We start from the raw sequence: 20,875 nt of genomic DNA, 5'->3' as shown, positions 1-20,875 counted from the left end.
GATGGGTGTTTCCAAACAAGCTAACCAGAATATCCTTTTCCTCTTCTCTTTTTTTCTCCCTAAGATGTGAGACATCTCCACAGAGCAGTTGGGTGTCACACCCTCCGCTCTGTGACTCCTCAGTGGAACTGTGCATTTAGCTTTCAAGAGAAAACGGATTAAGGGAACAGCTTTTTTATTAAACAGCCCACATATTTGGACGAGTGGAGTAACCACAAATATTCACTTTGAATGAATGTAATAGATATGTGTATTCCTGTCACCACGCAGTCAGAGGTGTGTGTGTGTGTCATAACAAGCAAACTGTGAGTCAGTCACAACAATAAACAGACAAAGGATGATGACTTTGTTTATGACTTTGTTTATTTGGAAGATGTATGACATTCATTGATTTTGAATCTGAGACACTGATAATCCAAAATGTACTGTATGAAAATAGAAATAATCAAAAACAGAGCAAGATGAACATTTTATCAATAATTTAGTATTGATAACGACAGTAAATACGTGGCGTGTTTGGGTCAAATAGTCAAAAGTAGAAAGACATTATTAAACGTATAGGTGATAACATGTAAACAATATACAAAGAACTCAGTGGTGTCTGACCTTGTCAACAAGTAGTGTTGATGTTGGACACATTCTGATCAAAATAAAATCACAACCCATGATTGACCTTTTTTCCAAAATTCAACAAAGGAACTCTTCCACCTTTGAGCAGGTACCACTTCCCCGTTTGTGTTGCAGCACCACATAAAGCCGTGGCTCAAGCGCAGCTCCGCTAGGCATCTGTACGCGGTCTCTAACCCTCGGCATGTTACACATTATTTCTCTGGAAGTCAACAACCCAAAACAAAACAACCACGTCCTCCTGAAACTTACAGCGAAAACACACTCGTGGATCATATACCAGAATTCATCAGCAACTGTGAACTTGCAGATTATTACGTTACACGATTGAGCAATTTCATAACAAAAAGAGACATATAATATAGCCTGAAGAAAGGGGCTGAGCTCTTCTGCCCGTTAAGCACAGCTGTGTGGGGTCAAAAGGTCATGAGTCTGTTTATGTGACATCTACTGCATGTCCGTCCTGGGAGAGGGATCCCTCCTTCAGGTTTCCTCCTTTCCCCCCCAATCAAAGCTGTTTTCTCCTGATCTAAATCAAGGGTCTAAGGATCGAGGGCGTCACATGTTGCACTGATTGTAAAACCACTTAAGAAAAATGTGTGATATTGGACTGTATATATAAAATTGACCTGATTTGATGCACCCAGACTACAATAAACTAACAGTTAACATCTCTAAATACTGAATCAAGGCACACACTGTGTAGTATATGAAGGTAAGGCAGCGATAGACTCTGCATATCCGTGTAAATAAGAAGTAACCTACAAACTGAATGGTTGACTTTCCGCGTTAAACACTTCAGGCGCAGTGAGCGCAGACGTAGACGTTATTGTGCTCCTCCCAGTAGTGAAGCTCATCCTTGAAGCTCCAGGAGCAGGCCAGGTCTTTGCTGGTTGTTGTGACCGTGTGGACCACGCAGGAGCCGGGCAACTTCTCATGCAGGAACTCGGCTACACCCATCACCGTGGGCTTCTTCTGACTCTGGATCAGCTGCTGGATGTGATTGCCGTCCACAGGCTTGGGCGAGGAGCTGTAGGACACCCAGATGTTTAATTCCTTATCGGATGAATCCACCTGGAAGTGACTCTTCTCAGTCAGGCAGTGGTAATCCTTCTTGTTGGTACAGATGCCTGAAGGGGGCCGGAAGATACGCACGGACCAGCCCACCCAGTCATACTTCTTCTTCAGTTTCTCTATGATAGCATCAGCTAGCACCTTGTTGGATAAGTTTGGCTTGTATATCGCATTCACCAGGCGATCGGAGTCTATCTCGGCCTGTTCGGGGAAGGTGACGATGCAGTCTTCAATGACGACGTTCATTTTGAGCTGGACGGTCTTCATCTTCTCGCCCCAGTCTTTCAGAAGCGCGTCCTCCTCGTCGTTCCCCTTCAGAGCGGCGTGGCCCAAAAGAGCGATGAGCCCGATGCAGAAGAGCTTCTTCAGCCTGGCGCAGAAGTCCTCCACCGGCCGGCGACTCTTCTCCTTGTAGTTCAGCATGATGTCGAGCACGGATTGCCCGGAGAAGTTATCTCCCGTCACAGAGTTGTAGAGGGTGATCAGGTTTTTGTCACCGCCGGTCTTGCCAAAATGATCCAGGAAAATCTTCTTCTTGACCTCCCGGGACTCGGGTTTGGCGTTGAGGATGTCCATGTACTTCCTGAACAGGTTAGTGATGTTCTCCTCCACTGGGAAATACACAGCATCCAATCCGCTCTTCTTGATCTCCTCGTTGATGCGCTGCATCTCCTCGGAGACCCCCTCCAGACCATCTCGCACCTTCTGAAACTGCTCCTTCATGAACACCGCCTCTTTGCTTTCCACATTGTTCAGAGCCAGTTTAATGATTGGGGCGGCGATGGAGAAGATGGGGAAAAGGTCGCCGACAATGCTGGCCAACACTTCAGCTCCACTTTCAAACACTTCCATCACAGTCTCCACCATGTCCTTCCTCTCCGCTACGAACTGCTGCAGCTTGCTTGCCATCTTTGCTGATGTCTCCCCAACTGATTTTAATAAGATAAACATATTGACATGGTTAGAAACAGTCTGTGATATTTAAGCAAGAAAAACTCCTCTAAGAACAATCAAACGGTAAAGAACTGAACACAAGTGAGGCAGAAGGTCTAAGACCTTTTAGTTTTACAGACAGAAGCAACACATGTTGGTTCTTCTACTTACGGTTCTGCTTCAGTGTTAGACTGCGGCCTGCCTCCTCTTAGAACACAGCAACAACTGATAAGGAAAGAGAGAAACAGCCAAGTTAACTTCAGTGCCGGCTGAAGGCCACACCCAGTGAGCAATGACTCGGCTTCTGCCAATCAGCTTGTAGCTCCGTCACTTCGAGCTAAACCCTCTACGAAGTCACGACTGTTTGCTGTGCTGGCTCCTCATTGGTGGAACGAGCTCCCCATTGACATCAGGACAGCAGAAAGTCTCTACATCTTCCGTCGCAAACTAAAAACACATATTTTTTTCCGACTATACCTTGAATAGGGAAGGTAGCGCCGTAGTAGCACTTTGGTAGCACTTAAATGTCTCTTACTGATAGCACTTTGTTGTTTAACACTTTAGTAGCACTTAAATGTCTCTTACTGATAGCACTTTGTAGTTTAGCACTTTAGTAGCACTTAAATGTCTCTTACTGATAGCACTTTGTTGTTTAACACTTTAGTAGCACTTAAATGTCTCTTACTGATAGCACTTTGTAGTTTAGCACTTTAGTAGCACTTAAATGTCTCTTACTGATAGCACTTTGTAGTTTAACGTTATTGAAGAAATTGTACTTGCTTGATTCTTGTTGTTCTGAGTTTGGACTCATGGTTTAATGCACTTATTATAAGTCGCTTTGGATAAAAGCATCAGCTAAATGACATGTAATGTAATGTAACGACTCAACAATGCAACAGATACAGAGATACAGAGAATATGCGGCACTAGACCACAGACTCCCAACCTTTCTTTTGGCTTAACATTCATAAATTAGTCAAAGTCATCTCACAACCCTTAGTTCCCCTGTAAGGTTACATATTCCAATGAATTTAAAGAGAGTTTCACCTCCTGAGATCATTTTAACACGTTCTAGATTTCTTAAGAACTGGAACTACACAGCATTTCACAAGAATAGAGACAATGACCAGATAAACCTGTTCTCTTCTCCTCCTTGTTTCCTTGTTACCTTGTTTCCTTGTTTCCTTGTTACCCGTCTTATGAGCCCTCAGATTGATCTCTGGAGCTGTTGGGGGATGCAGACCACCAGGGTGGGGCTGGGTTGGACAAACCAGTGTGCTTTGAACAGCCCCGTCTCTGAAAAATAAAGTTCCCATCCAATGAAATTGGTTTCCCGATGTCCACATGGGGAGGAGGGTGGGTTCAATATACAGTGTGAACCACATGTTTTAAACTGTTTAAATATGAGTCTGTAATCTGGGGGACTAAACATTTCCCTCATCCTATACTATACTAGTTTCCTCTTTCATTGTCAATTTGATTTATTTTAACTCGGCTTCTGCCAATCAGCTTGTAGCTCCGTCACTTCGAGCTAAACCCTCTACGAAGTCACGACTGTTTGCTGTGCTGGCTCCTCATTGGTGGAACGAGCTCCCCATTGACATCAGGACAGCAGAAAGTCTCTACATCTTCCATCGCAAACTAAAAACACATCTTTTTTTCCGACTATACCTTGAATAGGGAAGGTAGCGCCGTAGTAGCACTTTGGTAGCACTTAAATGTCTCTTACTGATAGCACTTTGTTGTTTAACACTTTAGTAGCACTTAAATGTCTCTTACTGATAGCACTTTGTAGTTTAGCACTTTAGTAGCACTTAAATGTCTCTTACTGATAGCACTTTGTTGTTTAACACTTTAGTAGCACTTAAATGTCTCTTACTGATAGCACTTTGTAGTTTAGCACTTTAGTAGCACTTAAATGTCTCTTACTGATAGCACTTACTGATAGCACTTTGTAGTTTAGCACTTTGGTAGCACTTAAATGTCTCTTACTGATAGCACTTTGTAGTTTAGCACTTTAGTAGCACTTAAATGTCTCTTACTGATAGCACTTTGTAGTTTAACGTTATTGAAGAAATTGTACTTTCTTGATTCTTGTTGTTCTGAGTTTGGACTCACGGTTTAATGCACTTATTGTAAGTCGCTTTGGATAAAAGCGTCAGCTAAATGACATGTAATGTAATGTAACGACTCAACAATGCGAAGGGAATCCAGCAGTGATGGAGGGCCGGTCCGTGTACGTTTTGTTCATTTGTTTTATGGTTCATTCGAAAATACGGAAATGCCATCGTTTCTTCGTTTTCTGTTTGAAACCAAAAACGGGAAAACTTAAGTGCTTAAAACGAATGTCAAAATAAAAGCCAGTGATAGATGTTCTAAATTACAATCTTCTATGAATCAAACGCATAGCAGGGTAACATTAGAAGAACATTAATTATTAAACAGGAGTAACAGACTGTGTCTGATCTCCCGACTCCGTTTGTTAACATGTTATAAGTGCACCTCACACACGGTTACAGAAGTGACGACAGGCAGTTTAATATTCATTCCCATATATGTACACAGCAAGAATCAACTTTTCAATTAATCGTTGTATTCTTTAATGCAACTCAGTTCCTAATATAGTTTAATCAAAGTAATGTGTGTGTGTGTGTAGTTGCTGTTAACATCATATTTACATTTCCACATCATTGTGCTGTTTCTGAGTGAACACAAAGCAGAGCCTGTATGAGGAGACGCAGAGTAAAGGGTTTACCTTTCTACCAGCAGATGGCAGTATACCATACCTCGTTGATTGATTTGTCACTTAAATCCTGCATTGAATGGTTCAGAAGAGGTCAGAGGGGCAAGATGAGAAGATATAATGTTGGTCAAATGCTGTGGTCCAAATGCCATTGAGAAACAACAACTTTGACTAAATCTCACAAGAGCACAAACCAGATGAATTGGTTCTATTGACTTATTTGCTACCATGTTACCGGTCTCGTGACCTCTCAGTGACCTCTGGAGCTGTAGGGGGATGCAGACCGTCAGACTGGACTTGGGTTGGGAACCAATGCAACAGATTACCAGTTATTTAGCATGGCACTGTCTCATAAATATGAAGTTCCCATCCCATAACACTGGTATGCAGAAGCCTGCTTTTGGAGGGGGGCTGTTTAAAACTGTTAAACTGTGACTGTAACCTGAGGGGATCTTTAATCTGCTGGACACGTAAATATGGAACTGTTTGCTCAAACGTTTGTCACATCAACTTAAAACATGATGATCTCTTGTCCACTTTCCCTAAACGCCCAACATATAGAAATATATCCAGAACCTTCTAAAAGTTCTTCCCATATTGCAGATGTTTGTCAATGAGGATAATTTTCAGGCTTGTTTTTCCACTCAAAGTTGCTGATGAAGCATTTTGTGGCCTCGGCTCTCTGAGCATTGACGTAACTCGGTCACTTGCCAGTGGAAATTTGGGAAGCACTTCCATTGGCAAACAGGTATCAGACAACAAGCCTGATTTGGTCATTTGAGTATTTTTCCTGACATCAAAAGACTGTCTGTGTGACAGTTTGACAAACTGCAACCCAAAAGCACGACTCCGAGACCGGGGTAACAAAGATGAACGTCTTTACTTTGTACAGGCGGGGTCAAAACAGGCAGATCAGGAAGTGAGACTAAAGTAATGCTGGAGAGCTCGGCACGAAAACACAAGACAATCTGGCAGAGGACAAGTGAGGGGACCTAAGGAGTGAGGGACTAACGAGGGGATGGGCTGCAGGTGAGATGAGTAACAGGTGAAGGGAATGAAGGACGATTCACACCTGGTGAAGGTGTGAATGACCGGGTCTGAAATGACATGAGAGTTAATTAAACTAGAAAACAGAATGAAAACACTAATAAGAAGGGGAATTCGTGACAGTCTGAGCCCCCCAAATTGTGGTCAAAGTTCCTGCTATTATTACAGTACTCTTTATATTTCATATGCTGGACTGTTTTATTATTGTGCACCTGTTGCACGTCTTCCAGGGTTTGCTCGTCCGTCTCTTTACAGTCTGTTGAGACTGTATAAATAAATTGAATGACCTTGAATGTGTCGGCGTGCTTGTGGTTGACGTTGTCGTGGTAGTGAAATCAAGACTTCCCCCTGTTCACACCTGCTAGGTGTGACCTAATATGAAATGGTAAATTGGGACTCGTCGGTGTTGTCATTCTGTGGGTTGTTGTCCATGGCAAGTCCAGGTTGGTTTATCAATTCAATCGGGAGACAGCCTATGTCTAATGGCGTGTGTGTGTGCGGGGGTCTGTTTTCAAATCTTTCGTATTGCCATACCGTTAAGCCCACGATTATGGAAAGAAAAATCCCCAAACCCAACCTAACTCTGGGGGAGCACCCACTATTATCCCAGTTAAAGTGGCGGTTTCTATTTCTATTTCTTGTACGTCCAGGGCTGACATATGACCTCCATCCCTGGGCGGACCTGGCATCACTCTACCAGTCAATAACTCATGTGGCGAAAGGTGCGTCTTACCGCCTAGGGATGATCTCATTGTCATCAATACCAAAGGTAGGGTTTCAACCCATGTCATCCTTGTACCTGCGCACATTTTTGCCAGCTTTCCCTTGATTGCTTGATTGGCCCTTTCGACCAGACCTTGTGACTGTGGATGATACACCGAACCAAACTTGTGGTTTATTCCCAGAGCAAGTTCCACTTTTTGCAGAAGTTTGTTGTTGAAATGTGTTCCGTTGTCGGACCTGATGCGTCTAGGTACCGCATATCTAAGTATGAGTTCTGTCCGTAGCCATTTGACTACTGTCTGAGCGTCTGAGCGCTTGGTGGGGATTGCTTCCACCCATTTTGAACACATGTCTTTTCCCTTGTACTACGTTCTTTTGAAAATGTGTCTGTATAATCTATACTGATGTCTTGGAAACAGGCTGCAGGTACTGGATACGCTCCCATTGGCGTTTGATATGGTTTTCATGGATATTGAGAAGTGCATGGTCTGTGTTCAACAAACCCTGATGATAAGCAGCCCACGGATTGTAGCCACCTTGCCCGGACAAGGGAAACCGGGGAACCCTCCCGGAGCCAGACCCAGGAGGGGAGCTCGTCGGCGAGCGTCTGGTGGCCGGGCTTTCGCCCATGGGGCCCGGTCGGGCTCAGCCCGAAAGAACAGCATGGAGCAGCAGTCACCCTGTGGACCCACCACCCGCAGGGAGAATTATCGGGGTCGGGTGCTATGTAGACCGGGCGGCGGGCCAGGCGGGAGACCTGGGCGGGCCGAACCCCGGCAGCATAGACTAGCTCTAGGGACGTGGAACGTCACCTCACTAGCGGGGAAAGAGCCGGAGCTGGTGCAGGAGGTGGAGCGGTACCAGCTAGATATAGTTGGGCTCACCTCCACGCACAGCATGGGCTCTGGAACCAAGCTCCTGGAGAAGGGTTGGACTTTGTCCTTTTCTGGAGTTGCCCAGGGTGAGAGGCGCCGGGCGGGAGTGGGGATACTCACGAGCCCCCGGCTGAGCGCCGCTGTGTTGGAGTTTTCCCCGGGGAACGAGAGTAAGGCTCTGACTGTTGTAGTATCCGGCCTTCTTGGAGTCGGTGGGAGGGGTCCTGGAAAGGGCGCCGCCTGCCGACTCCATAGTTCTCCTGGGAGACTTCAACGCTCACGTGGGCAATGACAGAGAAACCTGGCGGGGCGTGATTGGGAGGAACGGCTTGCCCGATCTGAACCCGAATGGTGTTTTGTTGTTGGACTTCTGTGCTAGCCACAGTTTGTCCATAACGAACACCATGTTCGAACATAAGGTGGCTCATAAGTGTACCTGGTACCAGAACACCTTAGGCCGGAGATCAATGATCGACTTTGTAATCGTATCATCTGATCTGCGGCCGTATGTCTTGGACACTCGGGTGAAGAGAGGAGCAGAGCTGTCAACTGATCACCACCTGGTGGTGAGTTGGATCAGATGGCGGGGGACTCGGCTAGAGAGACCTGGCAAGCCCAAACGTGTAGTGAGGGTGAACTGGGAATGTCTGGCAGAGGATCCTGTCCGGGAGGTCTTCAACTCCCACCTCCGGAAGAACTTCTCACAAATCCCGAGGGAGGCTGGGGACATGGAATCCGAGTGGACCTTGTTCAAAGCCTCTATTGTGGACGCGGCTGCTCGGGGCTATGGCCGGAAGGTCATCGCTGCCTGTCGTGGCGGCAACCCTAGAACCCGGTGGTGGACACCGGGGGTGAGGGAAGCCGTCAAACTGAAGAAGGAGGCCTTTCGGGCCTGGCTGGCCCAGGGGTCTCCTGAAGCAGCTGACGGGTACCGGCGGGCCAGAAGGGCTGCAGCGACGATGGTCGCGGAGGCTAAAACTCGGGCATGGGAGGAGTTCGGGGAGGCCATGGAGAAGGACTTTCGGTTGGCCTCAAGGAAGTTCTGGCAAACCATCCGACGGCTCAGGAAGGGAAAGCAGGGTCTACCCCAGGCTGTTCTCAGCAGGGGGGGGGGAACTGCTGACCCGGACTGGGGACATCGTCGGGCGGTGGAAAGAGCACTTTGAGGAACTCCTAAACCCGGCCAACATGTCCCCCGGAGAGGGGGCAGCGCCGGAAGACTTTGGGGTGGATTCACCCATATCCCTGGCAGAGGTCGCTAAGGTAGTCAAAAAGCTCCTTGGTGGCAAGGCGCCAGGGGTGGATGAGAGCCGCCCTGAGATGCTGAAAGCGCTGGACATTGTTGGGCTGTCTTGGTTGACACGCCTTTTCAGTGTCGCATGGGGGTCGGGAACAGTGCCCATGGACTGGCAGACCGGGGTGGTGGTTCCCATCTTCAAGAAGGGGGACCGGAGAGTGTGCTCGAACTATCGTGGTATCACACTGCTCAGCCTCCCGGGAAAAGCTTATGCCAGGGTGCTAAAGAGGAGGCTCCGACCGCTTGTCGAACCTCAGATTCAGGACGAACAGTGCGGATTCCGTCCCGGTCGTGGAACAGTGGACCAGCTCTTTACCCTCGCAAGATTACTGGAGGGGTCCTGGGAGTTTGCCCAACCAGTTTACATGTGCTTTGTAGACCTGGAGAAGGCTTTCGACCGGGTCCCTCTGGGGTTTTTGTGGGGGCTGCTGCGGTAGTATGGGGTGCCGGACCCGTTGGCACGGGCCATCCGGTCTCTGTACGCCTGCAGTAGGAGCTGTGTTCGTCTCCTCGGTAGTAAGTCAGACACGTTCCCGGTGGGTGTTGGCCTCCGCCAGGGCTGCCCTTTATCACCGGTCCTGTTCGTGACCTTCATGGACAGGATATCTAGGCGCAGCCAGGGGGCGGAGAGGATCCGGTTCGGGAGTCTCGGGATCGCCTCTCTGCTGTTTGCGGATGATGTGGTCCTGTTTGCCTCCTCGGACCGTGACCTCCAGCATTCACTGGGGCGTTTTGCAGCCGAGTGCGAAGCGGCAGGGATGAGAGTTAGCACCTCCAAATCTGAGGCCATGGTGCTCTGCCGGAAACCGGCGGATTGCTCCCTCCAGGTGGGGGCAAACTGCCTACCCCAAGCGAAGGAGTTCAAGTATCTCGGGGTCTTGTTCACGAGTGAGGGTAAGGTGGAGCGGGAGATCGACAGGCGGATCGGTGCGGCTGCAGCAGTAAAACAGGCGCTGTACCGGTCCGTCTTAGTGAAGAGGGAGCTGAGCCGGAAGGCAAAGCTCTCCATTTACTGGTCGGTCTACGTTCCAACCCTCACCTATGGTCACAAGCTCTGGGTCGTGACCGAAAGAACGAGATCTCGGATACAAGCGGCCGAAATGAGCTTCCTCCGTAGGGTGGCCGGGCTCAGCCTTAGAGATAGGGTAAGGAGCTCGGACATCAGGGGGGAGCTTGGAGTCGAGTCGCTGCTCCTTCGTGTCGAAAGGAGTCAGCTGAGGTGGTTCGGGCATCTAGTCAGGATGCCTCCTGGACGCCTCCCATTAGAGGTTTTCCGGGCACGTCCAACTGGTAGGAGGCCCCGGGGAAGACCGAGGACACGCTGGAGGGATTAGATCTCCCGGCTGGCCTTGGAACGCCTCGGGATCCCCCAGAATGAGCTGGAAAGTGCTGCGGGTGAGAGGGGGGCCTGGGTCGGCCTGCTGAACCTGCTGCCATCGCGACCCGACCCCGGATAAGCGGGTGATAATGGATGGATGGATGGATGGTCTGTGTCTCTGACGTCATCTGTGGCGGGCCCCGTCAATACTGCTGCTGATCATACCACTGTCTTTGAGGGGCTTGGAGGGCATGTTCTCCGGTGGCAGGGTCAAAGAACTGTGGTGGGGGAGGGTAAGCATCATGTTGATATGGCACTGGGTACGCTGCAGGACCTGGTGCGGCCTGCGGTGGGCCTCTGGGGGGTCCTCTTCCTCCGCCTTGCTGTTGTTGTTGTTGTTGTTGTTGTGGGGCTACACGACAGTCTCGGGCATAGTGGCCTGGTCTTCCACAGTTGTAGCAGAAGTAGGCTGATCCTCTGTCTCCTCCTCCTCCTCTGCCTCCTCTCTGTGGCCATTGGCTTTGTCTGGACAGGTAGAAGGGTTGTGGTTGCTGGGGCTGATAGTAGGGCTGTGGAGGGGCCTGTGGCATCATTGGTTGGGGAGGGGGCTGTGGTTGCAGTGCGGCCATCTGTGTTCGAATCAGGGCTTCTAATTCTGTTGGTCCCACTGGGCTGATGATTTCTTTGCTGCTTTCTTTTCAGCCAGTGCATCTTCTTTCTCTTCCAGTTGGCTGAGGAGAAGGCGTTTCTCCAACAGTTTGATTGCTTCATCTTCTTCTGATTCTTTGGTGATGTACCTGTTCATCTGGTGACGTACTTGAGTAGCCCAGGTCTCATCAGAGGCTTCATCCAGTTCTGCATAGTCAGTCAGCTTCTCTCTGACCGAGAAGGGCAGATCGTTCACTGCCATGGCTCACCACATGGAGATGGTGGTGTCTGAGGCATCATGTGGTTCTTTAAAGGCCTTTCTCCATTTTTCTTGGGTGCTGGCCAGGTATGCTGAGGGCATTTCTTTTCCATCTCACTTGCAGCTTTTGACTGCAACTTTGTCCAATGGGGTGGGGAACTTGCGTCGTAGGACAGCCCATAGTCCATTCCTGTGGGGATTGAAGGGGGTCGGAGGTGTCATGGTAGAGAGGATTCCTGCTTGTTCCAGGATCTTGGGGCCTCTGTATCCATCCAGGCATCTTGTGATGACAGCTCTGATGTCTCCTATGGCCAGCAGGTGGCCAGGAGTGACTGCTTCAAATCCTTCAATCCATGGTTCAGCTCCAGCTGTTAGTTGGGCCAGTGCCTGTAGCATTCCAGTCAGGTCTCCAAAGCTAAATGGGGAGACGCTGCAGGCACCTGTCTGTGCTCCTGGTACTTGACGCAGGGGCATGTTGTTGTGGAGATGCTGTAGTTCTTCATCTTCCTCATCTTCTTGTTGGATTCTTTGTCTTTCTTGCTTCTTTTTTTCTTCTGGTGTATTCTTGCTGACCTACGGGGGCCTACTGGTTTTGCTGAGCCTTTCAGGGTTCCTGAGACCACATACTCATCTTCCTTGCTGTCAGAGCTGCTTGAAGGGTTGTTGTTGTTGGCAGCTTGTTGATCTTGAGTGGGCAAGGGGGAGTGTGGCACTGACTGAGGGAGTGGGTAGCCATTTTGATCTATGTAGACGATGTGGTCACTTGGCGGGACGTAGACGTTTCCCAGAACGCTTGGATAGCTGAAGGGGTTGGTGGATCTCATCGTTGTATTCAGGGGAGTGGGGGTTCTTGATCCAGCGGGAGGGGCTGGTGGAAAGGGCATGGGGGAGGGTGTAAAGGGCATGGGAGATGGGAGGGGGTGTGGCTGCCATCAGTCTTGTTGTTCTGTGTTGGGGCTTTCCTACTGTTTGGGCAGCAGATGGCAGCATTTGTACTGCTAATGTCAATGATTGTCCAGCAGGTGGTGGTGGAGATGTCAGTGTTTGGGGTCGGTCTTCCTTCTCGGATGGGCCGGCTGTCATAGTTGAACCGTGGTGCTCCACCAGGGGGCAGTGTTTGTTGCTCTTTGAGCTGTAGAGTCATCTCCTCCCATTCCATAGATGAACCCCCTTCTCCTGACAGCTGAAATCCTCCTGCTCCAGACGGGGGACTGGTATTTGGTCTGGTCAGTCCCTCCCATTGTTCTGCAGAACCTATTGTCTGACTTTTATCTTTAACTCAAATTCCTTTACATTAATTTCCGCGATTTCGGGACCACCCACGTAACAACCTCTCTGGGCTTGTTTTTACGCTACGCGTTCCCACACAAATCCGATCCCGGAGGACGTGCTCAGATTCTTTAAAATAAAACCTTCTACTTTCACATAACAATCCTGTCACAATCTTAACATTATTTAAATGTTACAATTACAATTATAATTGTATGCAATTCATACTCGCACTCAGTACTACTGATCAGGATTTAGATTTCTATCGACAATATGCAGATTTCAATGAAATAGCCTCTGCTTACCTTTTAGTTGTACAGCTGTTTTGATCAGGTTCGTGAGGTGAGATGAATGGCTCCCGGTGGATGGCTCCCCGTCAGATTGGTCGTCTTCTTCTCTATCTGTTTCACTTTTCTACGTTAACAATAAATCGAGTAAAACCATCCTCTGCTACCAATTTGTTGTGGTAGTGAAATCAAGACTTGAGACAAGAAAATTAAAATCAAACAATGAACATTTATTCAATCGGAACAGGAGTATTATGCATGGCCCTGAATCTAGCTAAGAAATAGCACAGAAAAAGGTGCCTAGCAGAGTGCGCACTTAGCCTATATCGTCCTTAAGGGCATTTTTGATTGGTCGACTATAAGGTGGAGGCGACTCTGGTTTAGACTTCCTGAGAGCCTCATTGGAGCACAGGACGGTCCCGTCCTCTAGGCTCACGGATCATGTGGCCTTCAGGTGGCGTAGCAGATCAGTGTGTGTGTATGTTGTGCAATCTTATGTGCGAAGCGGGGGCATAGTCTCTCAGTTTCAGGGGGGTCAGTTAGCAGGTGTTCTTTATCTGACACGATGTGCAGACAGTTCGTCAACACAGGAATCACTCCTTCGAGCAGCCTCCTGCTCTCTAGTCCCTGAGAACTGTGCGGAGGAGAGTCTACGCAGCGTTATGTTCGTGTGCTTATTTCTAAACAGCGTCTATTATATGCCGTGTGACTATTCTAACCAGTGTGTCAAGGCCTTATTATGTGCTGGGTGTCTATTCTACGTTTCTAGGTATTTCATTCTCAACAACGTACATCTTTAAATCTAGGTTTAATTAGTGACTTTTCTTTGCTTCTCCTCCTATGAATCGCCACCTTAACGTGGTGGAGGAGTTTGAGTGGCTCAGTGATCCTGGGAGCTATGTGGTCCGGGGCATCAGCCCCTGGTAGGGTCTCCCAAGGCAAACAGGTCTCGGGGGAGAGCCCAGACTAAGAGCGGTTCATAAACCCTGATGATAAGCAGCCCACGGACTGAAGCTACCTTGCCCGGACAAGGGAAACCGGGGCACCCTCCCGGAGCCAGACCCAGGAGGGGAGCTCGTCGGCGAGCGTCTGGTGGCCGGGCTTTCGCCCATGGGGCCCGGTCGGGCTCAGCCCGAAAAAACATCATGGAGCAGCAGTCACCCTGTGGACCCACCACCCGCAGGGAGAATTATCGGGGTCGGGTGCTATGTAGACCGGGCGGCGGGCCAGGCGGGAGACCTGGGCGGGCCGATAGCCGGCAGCATAGACTAGCTCTAGGGACGTGGAACGTCACCTCACTAGCGGGGAAAGAGCCGGAGCTGGTGCAGGAGGTGGAGCGGTACCAGCTAGATATAGTTGGGCTCACCTCCACGCACAACATGGGCTCTGGAACCAAGCTCCTGGAGAAGGGTTGGACTTTGTCCTTTTCTGGAGTTGCCCAGGGTGAGAGGCGCCGGGCGGGAGTGGGGATACTCACGAGCCCCCGGCTGAGCGCCGCTGTGTTGTAGTTTTCCCCGGGGAACGAGAGTAAGGCTCTGACTGTTGTTTGTGCACCGAACAGCATTTCGGAGTATCCGGCCTTCTTGGAGTCGGTGGGAGGGGTCCTGGAAAGGGCGCCGCCTGCCGACTCCATAGTTCTCCTGGGAGACTTCAACGCTCACGTGGGCAATGACAGAGAAACCTGGTGGGGCGTGATTGGGAGGAACGGCTTGCCCGATCTGAACCCGAATGGTGTTTTGTTGTTGGACTTCTGTGCTAGCCACAGTTTGTCCATAACGAACACCATGTTCGAACATAAGGTGGCTCATAAGTGTACCTGGTACCAGAACAACTTAGGCCGGAGATCAATGATGGACTTTGTAATCGTATCATCTGATCTGCGGCCGTATGTCTTGGACACTTGGGTGAAGAGAGGAGCAGAGCTGTCAACTGATCACCACCTGGTGGTGAGTTGGATCAGATGGCGGGGGACTCGGCTAGAAAGACCTGGCAAGCCCAAACGTGTAGTGAGGGTGAACTGGGAACGTCTGGCAGAGGATCCTGTCCGGGAGGTCTTCAACTCCCACCTCCGGAAGAACTTCTCACAAATCCCGAGGGAGGCTGGGGACATGGAATCCGAGTGGACCTTGTTCAAAGCCTCTATTGTGGACGTGGCTGCTTGGGGCTGTGGCCGGAAGGTCATCGGTGCCTGTCGTGGCGGCAACCCGAGAACCCGGTGGTGGACACAAGGCAAAGCTCTCCATTTACTGGTCGGTCTACGTTTCAACCCTCACCTATGGTCACGAACTCTGGGTCGTGACCGAAAGAACGAGATCTCGGATACAAGCGGCCGAAATGAGCTTCCTCCGTAGGGTGGCCGGGCTCAGCCTTAGAGATAGGGTAAGGAGCTCGGACATCAGGGGGGAGCTTGGAGTCGAGTCGCTGCTCCTTCGTGTCCAAAGGAGTCAGCTGAGGTGGTTCGGGCATCTAGTCAGGATGCCTCCTGGACGCCTCCCATTAGAGGTTTTCCGGGCACGTCCAACTGGTAGGAGGCCCCGGGGAAGACCGAGGACACGCTGGAGGGATTATATCTCCCGGCTGGCCTTGGAACGCCTCGGGATCCCCCAGAATGAGCTGGAAAGTGTTGCGGGTGAGAGGGAAGCCTGGGTCGGCCTGCTGAACCTGCTGCCACCGTGACCCGACCTCGGATAAGCGGGTGATAATGGATGGATGGATGGATATTCCTGTCACCACACAGTCAGAGCAGGTACCACTACCTTTGAGCAGGTACCACTTCCCCGTTTGTGTTGCAGCACCACATAAAGCCGTGGCTCAAGCGCAGTTCCGCTAGGCATCTGTACGCGGTCTCTAACCCTCGGCATGTTACACATTATTTCTCTGGAAGTCAACAACCCAAAACAAAACAACCACGTCCTCCTGAAACTTACAGCGAAAACACACTCGTGGATCATATACGAGAATTCCTCAGCAACTGTGAACTTGCAGATTATTACGTTACACGATTGAGCAATTTCATAACAAAAAGAGACATATAATATAGCCTGAAGAAAGGGGCTGAGCTCTTCTGCCCGTTAAGCACAGCTGTGTGGGGTCAAAAGGTCATGAGTCTGTTTATGTGACATCTATTGCATGTCCGTCCTGGGAGAGGGATCCCTCCTTCAGGTTTCCTCCTTTCCCCCCCAATCAAAGCTGTTTTCTCCTGATCTAAATCAAGGGTCTAAGGATCGAGGGCGTCACATGTTGCACTGATTGTAAAACCACTTAAGAAAAATGTGTGATATTGGACTGTATATATAAAATTGACCTGATTTGATGCACCCAGACTACAATAAACTAACAGTTAACATCTCTAAATACTGAATCAAGGCACACACTGTGTAGTATATGAAGGTAAGGCAGCGATAGACTCTGAATATCCGTGTAAATAAGAAGTAACCTACAAACTGAATGGTTGACTTTCCGCGTTAAACACTTCAGGCGCAGTGAGCGCAGACGTAGACGTTATTGTGCTCCTCCCAGTAGTGAAGCTCATCCTTGAAGCTCCAGGAGCAGGCCAGGTCTTTGCTGGTTTTGACCGTGTGGACCACGCAGGAGCCGGGCAACTTCTCATGCAGGAACTCGGCTACACCCACCACCGTGGGCTTCTTCTGACTCTGGATCAGCTGCTGGATGTGATTGCCGTCCACAGGCTCAGGCGAGGAGCTGTAGGACACCCAGACGTTGAGTTTCTCATCGGATGAAGGCACCTGGAAGCGACTCCTCCCAGTCGGGCAGTGGTAATCCTTCTTGTTGGCAAAGATGCCTGAAGGGGTCCGGAAGATACGCACGGACCAGCCCACCCAGTCATACTTCTTCTTCAGTTTCTTTATGATAGCATCAGCTAGCTGCTTGTTGGTTAAGTTTGACTCGTCTCTCACCAGGCGACGGGAGTCCATCTCGGCCTGTTTGGGGAAGCTGAGGATGCAGTCTTCAATGACGACGTTCATTTTGAGCTGGACGGTCTTCATCTTCTCGCCCCAGTCTTTCAGAAGCGCGTCCTCCTCGTCGTTCCCCTTCAGAGCGGCGTGGCCCAAAAGAGCGATGAGCCCGATGCAGAAGAGCTTCTTCAGCCTGGCGCAGAAGTCCTCCACCGGCCGGCGACTCTTCTCCTCGTAGTTCAGCGTGATGTCGAGCACGGATTCCCCGGAGAAGTTATCTCCCGTCACAGAGTTGTAGAGGGTGATCAGGTTTTTGTCACCGCCGGTCTTGCCAAAATGATCCAGGAAAAGCTTCTTCTTGACCTCCCGGAACTTGGGTTTGGCGTTGAGGATGTCCATGTACTTCCTGAACTGGTTAGTGATGTTCTCCTCCACTGGGAAATACACAGCATCCAATCCGCTCTTCTTGATCTCCTCGTTGATGCGCTGCATCTCCTCGGAGATCCCCTCCAGACCATCTCGCACCTTCTGAAACTGCTCCTTCATGAACACCGCCTCTTTGCTTTCCACATTGTCCAGAGCCAGTTTAACGATTGGGGCGGCGATGGAGAAGATGGGGAAAAGGTCGCCGACAATGCCGGCCACCATTTCAGCTCCATGTTCAAACACTTCCATCACAGTCTCCACCATGTCCTTCCTCTCCTCTACGAACTGCTGCAGCTGGCTTGCCATCTTTGCTGATGTCTCCCCAACTGATTTTAATAAGAGAAACATGTTGACATGGTTAGAAACAGTCTGTGATATTTAAGCAAGAAAAACTCCTCTAAGAACAATCAAACGGTAAAGAACTGAACACAAGTGAGGCAGAAGGTCTAAGACCTTTTAGTTTTACAGACAGAAGCAACACATGTTGGTTCTTCTACTTACGGTTCTGCTTCAGTGTTAGACTGCGGCCTGCCTCCTCTTAGAACACAGCAACAACTGATAAGGAAAGAGAGAAACAGCCAAGTTAACTTCAGTGCCGGCTGAAGGCCACACCCAGTGAGCAATGACTCAACAATGCAAAGGGAATCCAGCAGTGACGGAGGGCCGTATGTTGATTGTGTGTTTACTGTTGGGAAAACAGTTTCATCATTAAAACATTTAAGTTCACGTTGTGATCATTGGTGTTGGTCAGAGTCATCTATCATTCCTCTATAAAGGACGACTTGTAAAGACAACATGGAGGAGAGCTGACTGACTGCCTAAAAGGGTTCAGTGACGCCAGATGAGTCCTTCTATCAGAGAGCCACATCCTGTCCTGTGCTTTGCACTTGAAAAACAAGGTCCATTGGATTTGGAAAGAAATCTTATTTAACAAAACGCCTCCTCCCAAAGTACAGGAAACAGATAAAACGCTGACAGGCACAGCAACCCAGATGGATTTTATAGGCATGTTCGGACATGTCCTTTTGAAAAGCTGGAAATGTGTTATTTGGGTGGAAATCTAAGCAGCTGAGGCTAATGAAGCTGTCCTCTCATGTTTTAATTCAGGTTTCTGGCCTTCAGAGAGTTCTGGAGGAGCAGCAGAGCTGTTTCTCCTTCAGTCCTCCAGTCAATAATGGAGCAGCAGGCGTGGGAAGTGATTAAGTGTAAGAGGTTAAACTTGCTGGGCAAGGGTGCGTTTTCCAGTCAAACTCAGCAAGTTACCACGGCAACAAGACAATGGAAAATAATGTGTCAGCTTGTTATTCTCTCTGCTGAAGTGTGCTCTGTGAGCAGATATCACCCATTCCTCAGCCTGATGCATCAAACTCCTCTGCAGGAGGTCAACACTGGTGATTGACTTGCAACGTGATTGACAGATCTCAACACAGATTCAGGGCGTAGTTCGTTATTGTTGAGAAACACACTTATTCCCTTATTTGCTGAGTGTTGATGAGGCAACCAGTAGCACTCTTTCGTCTGGTTGTCGGGATTTGAACTGAGCTAGGTTCTCTGTTCCCAGGCTTTATGCTAAGCTAACCAGCCGCTAGCTGTAGCATCATATTTAGTGATCTTCTCATAGACTATCCCATTAAAGCATCCTTTGAATGTTAACCACACAGCTCTGTTTCTGCAGTAATTGTGATATAAAATATTTAATATCGGCATCATTTTCTTGTGAGACTTGTGAACAAAAACAACAATGTACAGGAAATTCCCGCAGGATGTTAGACCATTTACAGTTATGTATCTTATTGGATTTGACCGGCTAACACTGTGATTCCTGTTTTCCACTGACGCTATCTATCTTTCTCAAGGTCCCGGGGGGGGGGGGGCGTAACTGCAGTCTGAGTGCATGTGAAGCACCTTCACGCAGTCTGAACATAAAAGTGCTTGAAGAAATCACATTTTCAGAAACAGAGCTGAATGTGCATCTCACCAGAGATATGATTGCCACCCGACAGACACGGATAACAAGTGTTGTTTCATTACTAATATTTCCACTAAAGTACTCATTTTCTTGTATACAGTATACTGTACTGTAACATTGAGGTTTTGAGTATTTCCATTTATACTATATTTCAGAGGGAAACATTGTACTCTCCACCGCTACTTTTCAGATTAAGTATACATTAAACCATATATACATTTTTTTTTAAAGCATTGTTTCCAGTATGTTTTGGCTTGTGACCCCTCACAAAATACTACAAAAGTCAAACAATTCAAACAGATTTGTGTGGAGAATATCTTTGTTCTTTCTTGTTTTCTGACCCATTAATCATCTCACGAGCCCTCAGGTTCTTCTTGTGACCCTTTGGAGGGGCCCAACCTCTGGTTTGACAACCACTGGACAACAAAATTAATATGAAGTAAGAAATAGCTCCACTTCTAATCTAATAACATCTAACAACATTACATTACATTACATGTCATTTAGCTGACGCTTTTATCCAAAGCGACTTACAATAAGTGCATTAAACCATGAGTCCAAACTCAGAACAACAAGAATCAAGCAAGTACAATTTCTTCAATAACATTATCTAATAACACAATACATAATAATACGTCACAGGGGACCTTTTTCTGCAGAAGACGTTTTAGCTGTTTATTGTATTCTGACCACAGACTGATGTTGACCTACATTTTGAATTCAAGACTATTTTAATGTGTATTGTGTGATATTTGCACTTCAAGTGAAACTAATAATTTAATGAAAACAACAGTCCTCCTCCATCACGTGTCATGAGCGACCTGACAGCTGACCACTTAACGCCCTAATGGATCAGTTATCGATCGGCCCGTGTTCACGGCCTCTAATTGTATCCTCGCGCAGCCGATGGACAAACAAACAAACAAACAAACCAACAAACATGGCAGCTTAACACACAGACCGGTGCACACCGCCATTGAGAAGTTAAGCACTTCCTGGAAAGAACGCATCAGATCTGGCAACCGACGCCATTAAAGTCCACGCGCTTTAGTTTAAAAGTGCACTACTTTTCTTTTCTTTGCAGATTCATCCGATCACCCACTTCACGTTATGAAATGAAGCCGCGTTCACAAAGACGGAGAAAAGAAAAGTTCGATTAGAAAACGAGAGGCTGGAATGGAGTGGATCAGTGTAATCGATCGTTTCCTATCGAAGTGTCTGATCGATCCAGCCTGTCCGACTATGGAACCGTTTGAACAGTGTCTGATCGATCCAGCCTGTCCGACTATGGAACCGTTTGAATAGAAAGGGACTCACCGTCCAATGTTTGCGGAAGAAATCCACGAACTGAGGTCTGTTTGCCTTCTTCTTGGTCACGTGGCTCTCGTGGAGCAGAGGCACACCCAGAGCAGAAAAAGAAAAAAAGAAACTTGGGTGGAGGAGGATTAGATAGATTGTTTCTG

At 48.5% G+C, this 20,875-nt stretch overlaps 1 protein-coding gene across 4 annotated transcripts; it reads right to left on the bottom strand.

Moving 5' to 3' along the window:
• Window positions 1–345: 345 nt before the first annotated feature.
• Window positions 346–20,859, bottom strand: rpz4 (rapunzel 4). Of its 4 annotated transcripts, XM_034528895.1 has the most exons (4): window positions 20,730–20,836; window positions 3,803–3,930; window positions 2,806–2,859; window positions 346–2,630 (listed from the first exon to the last, which is right to left on the bottom strand). In XM_034528895.1, the coding sequence occupies exon 4, from the start codon at window positions 2,608–2,610 to the stop codon at window positions 1,426–1,428; it is 1,185 nt and encodes a 394-aa protein (XP_034384786.1). In that variant the 5' UTR covers window positions 2,611–2,630; window positions 2,806–2,859; window positions 3,803–3,930; window positions 20,730–20,836; the 3' UTR covers window positions 346–1,425. The 4 variants fall into 4 exon arrangements, with proteins under 4 accessions (XP_034384786.1, XP_034384789.1, XP_034384787.1 ...); XM_034528898.1 differs by lacking the exons at window positions 346–2,630; window positions 2,806–2,859; window positions 3,803–3,930 and adding exons at window positions 15,721–17,769; window positions 17,897–17,998 and having other exon boundaries at window positions 20,730–20,854; XM_034528896.1 differs by lacking the exons at window positions 346–2,630; window positions 2,806–2,859; window positions 3,803–3,930 and adding exons at window positions 15,721–17,769; window positions 17,945–17,998 and having other exon boundaries at window positions 20,730–20,853.
• Between the last annotated feature and the right edge of the window lie 16 nt (window positions 20,860–20,875).

The sequence above is a fragment of the Cyclopterus lumpus genome, chromosome 25, assembly GCF_009769545.1.
Source record: "Cyclopterus lumpus isolate fCycLum1 chromosome 25, fCycLum1.pri, whole genome shotgun sequence".
Taxonomy (NCBI): domain Eukaryota; kingdom Metazoa; phylum Chordata; class Actinopteri; order Perciformes; family Cyclopteridae; genus Cyclopterus; species Cyclopterus lumpus.
This window is presented reverse-complemented; position numbering and strand designations above follow the sequence as displayed.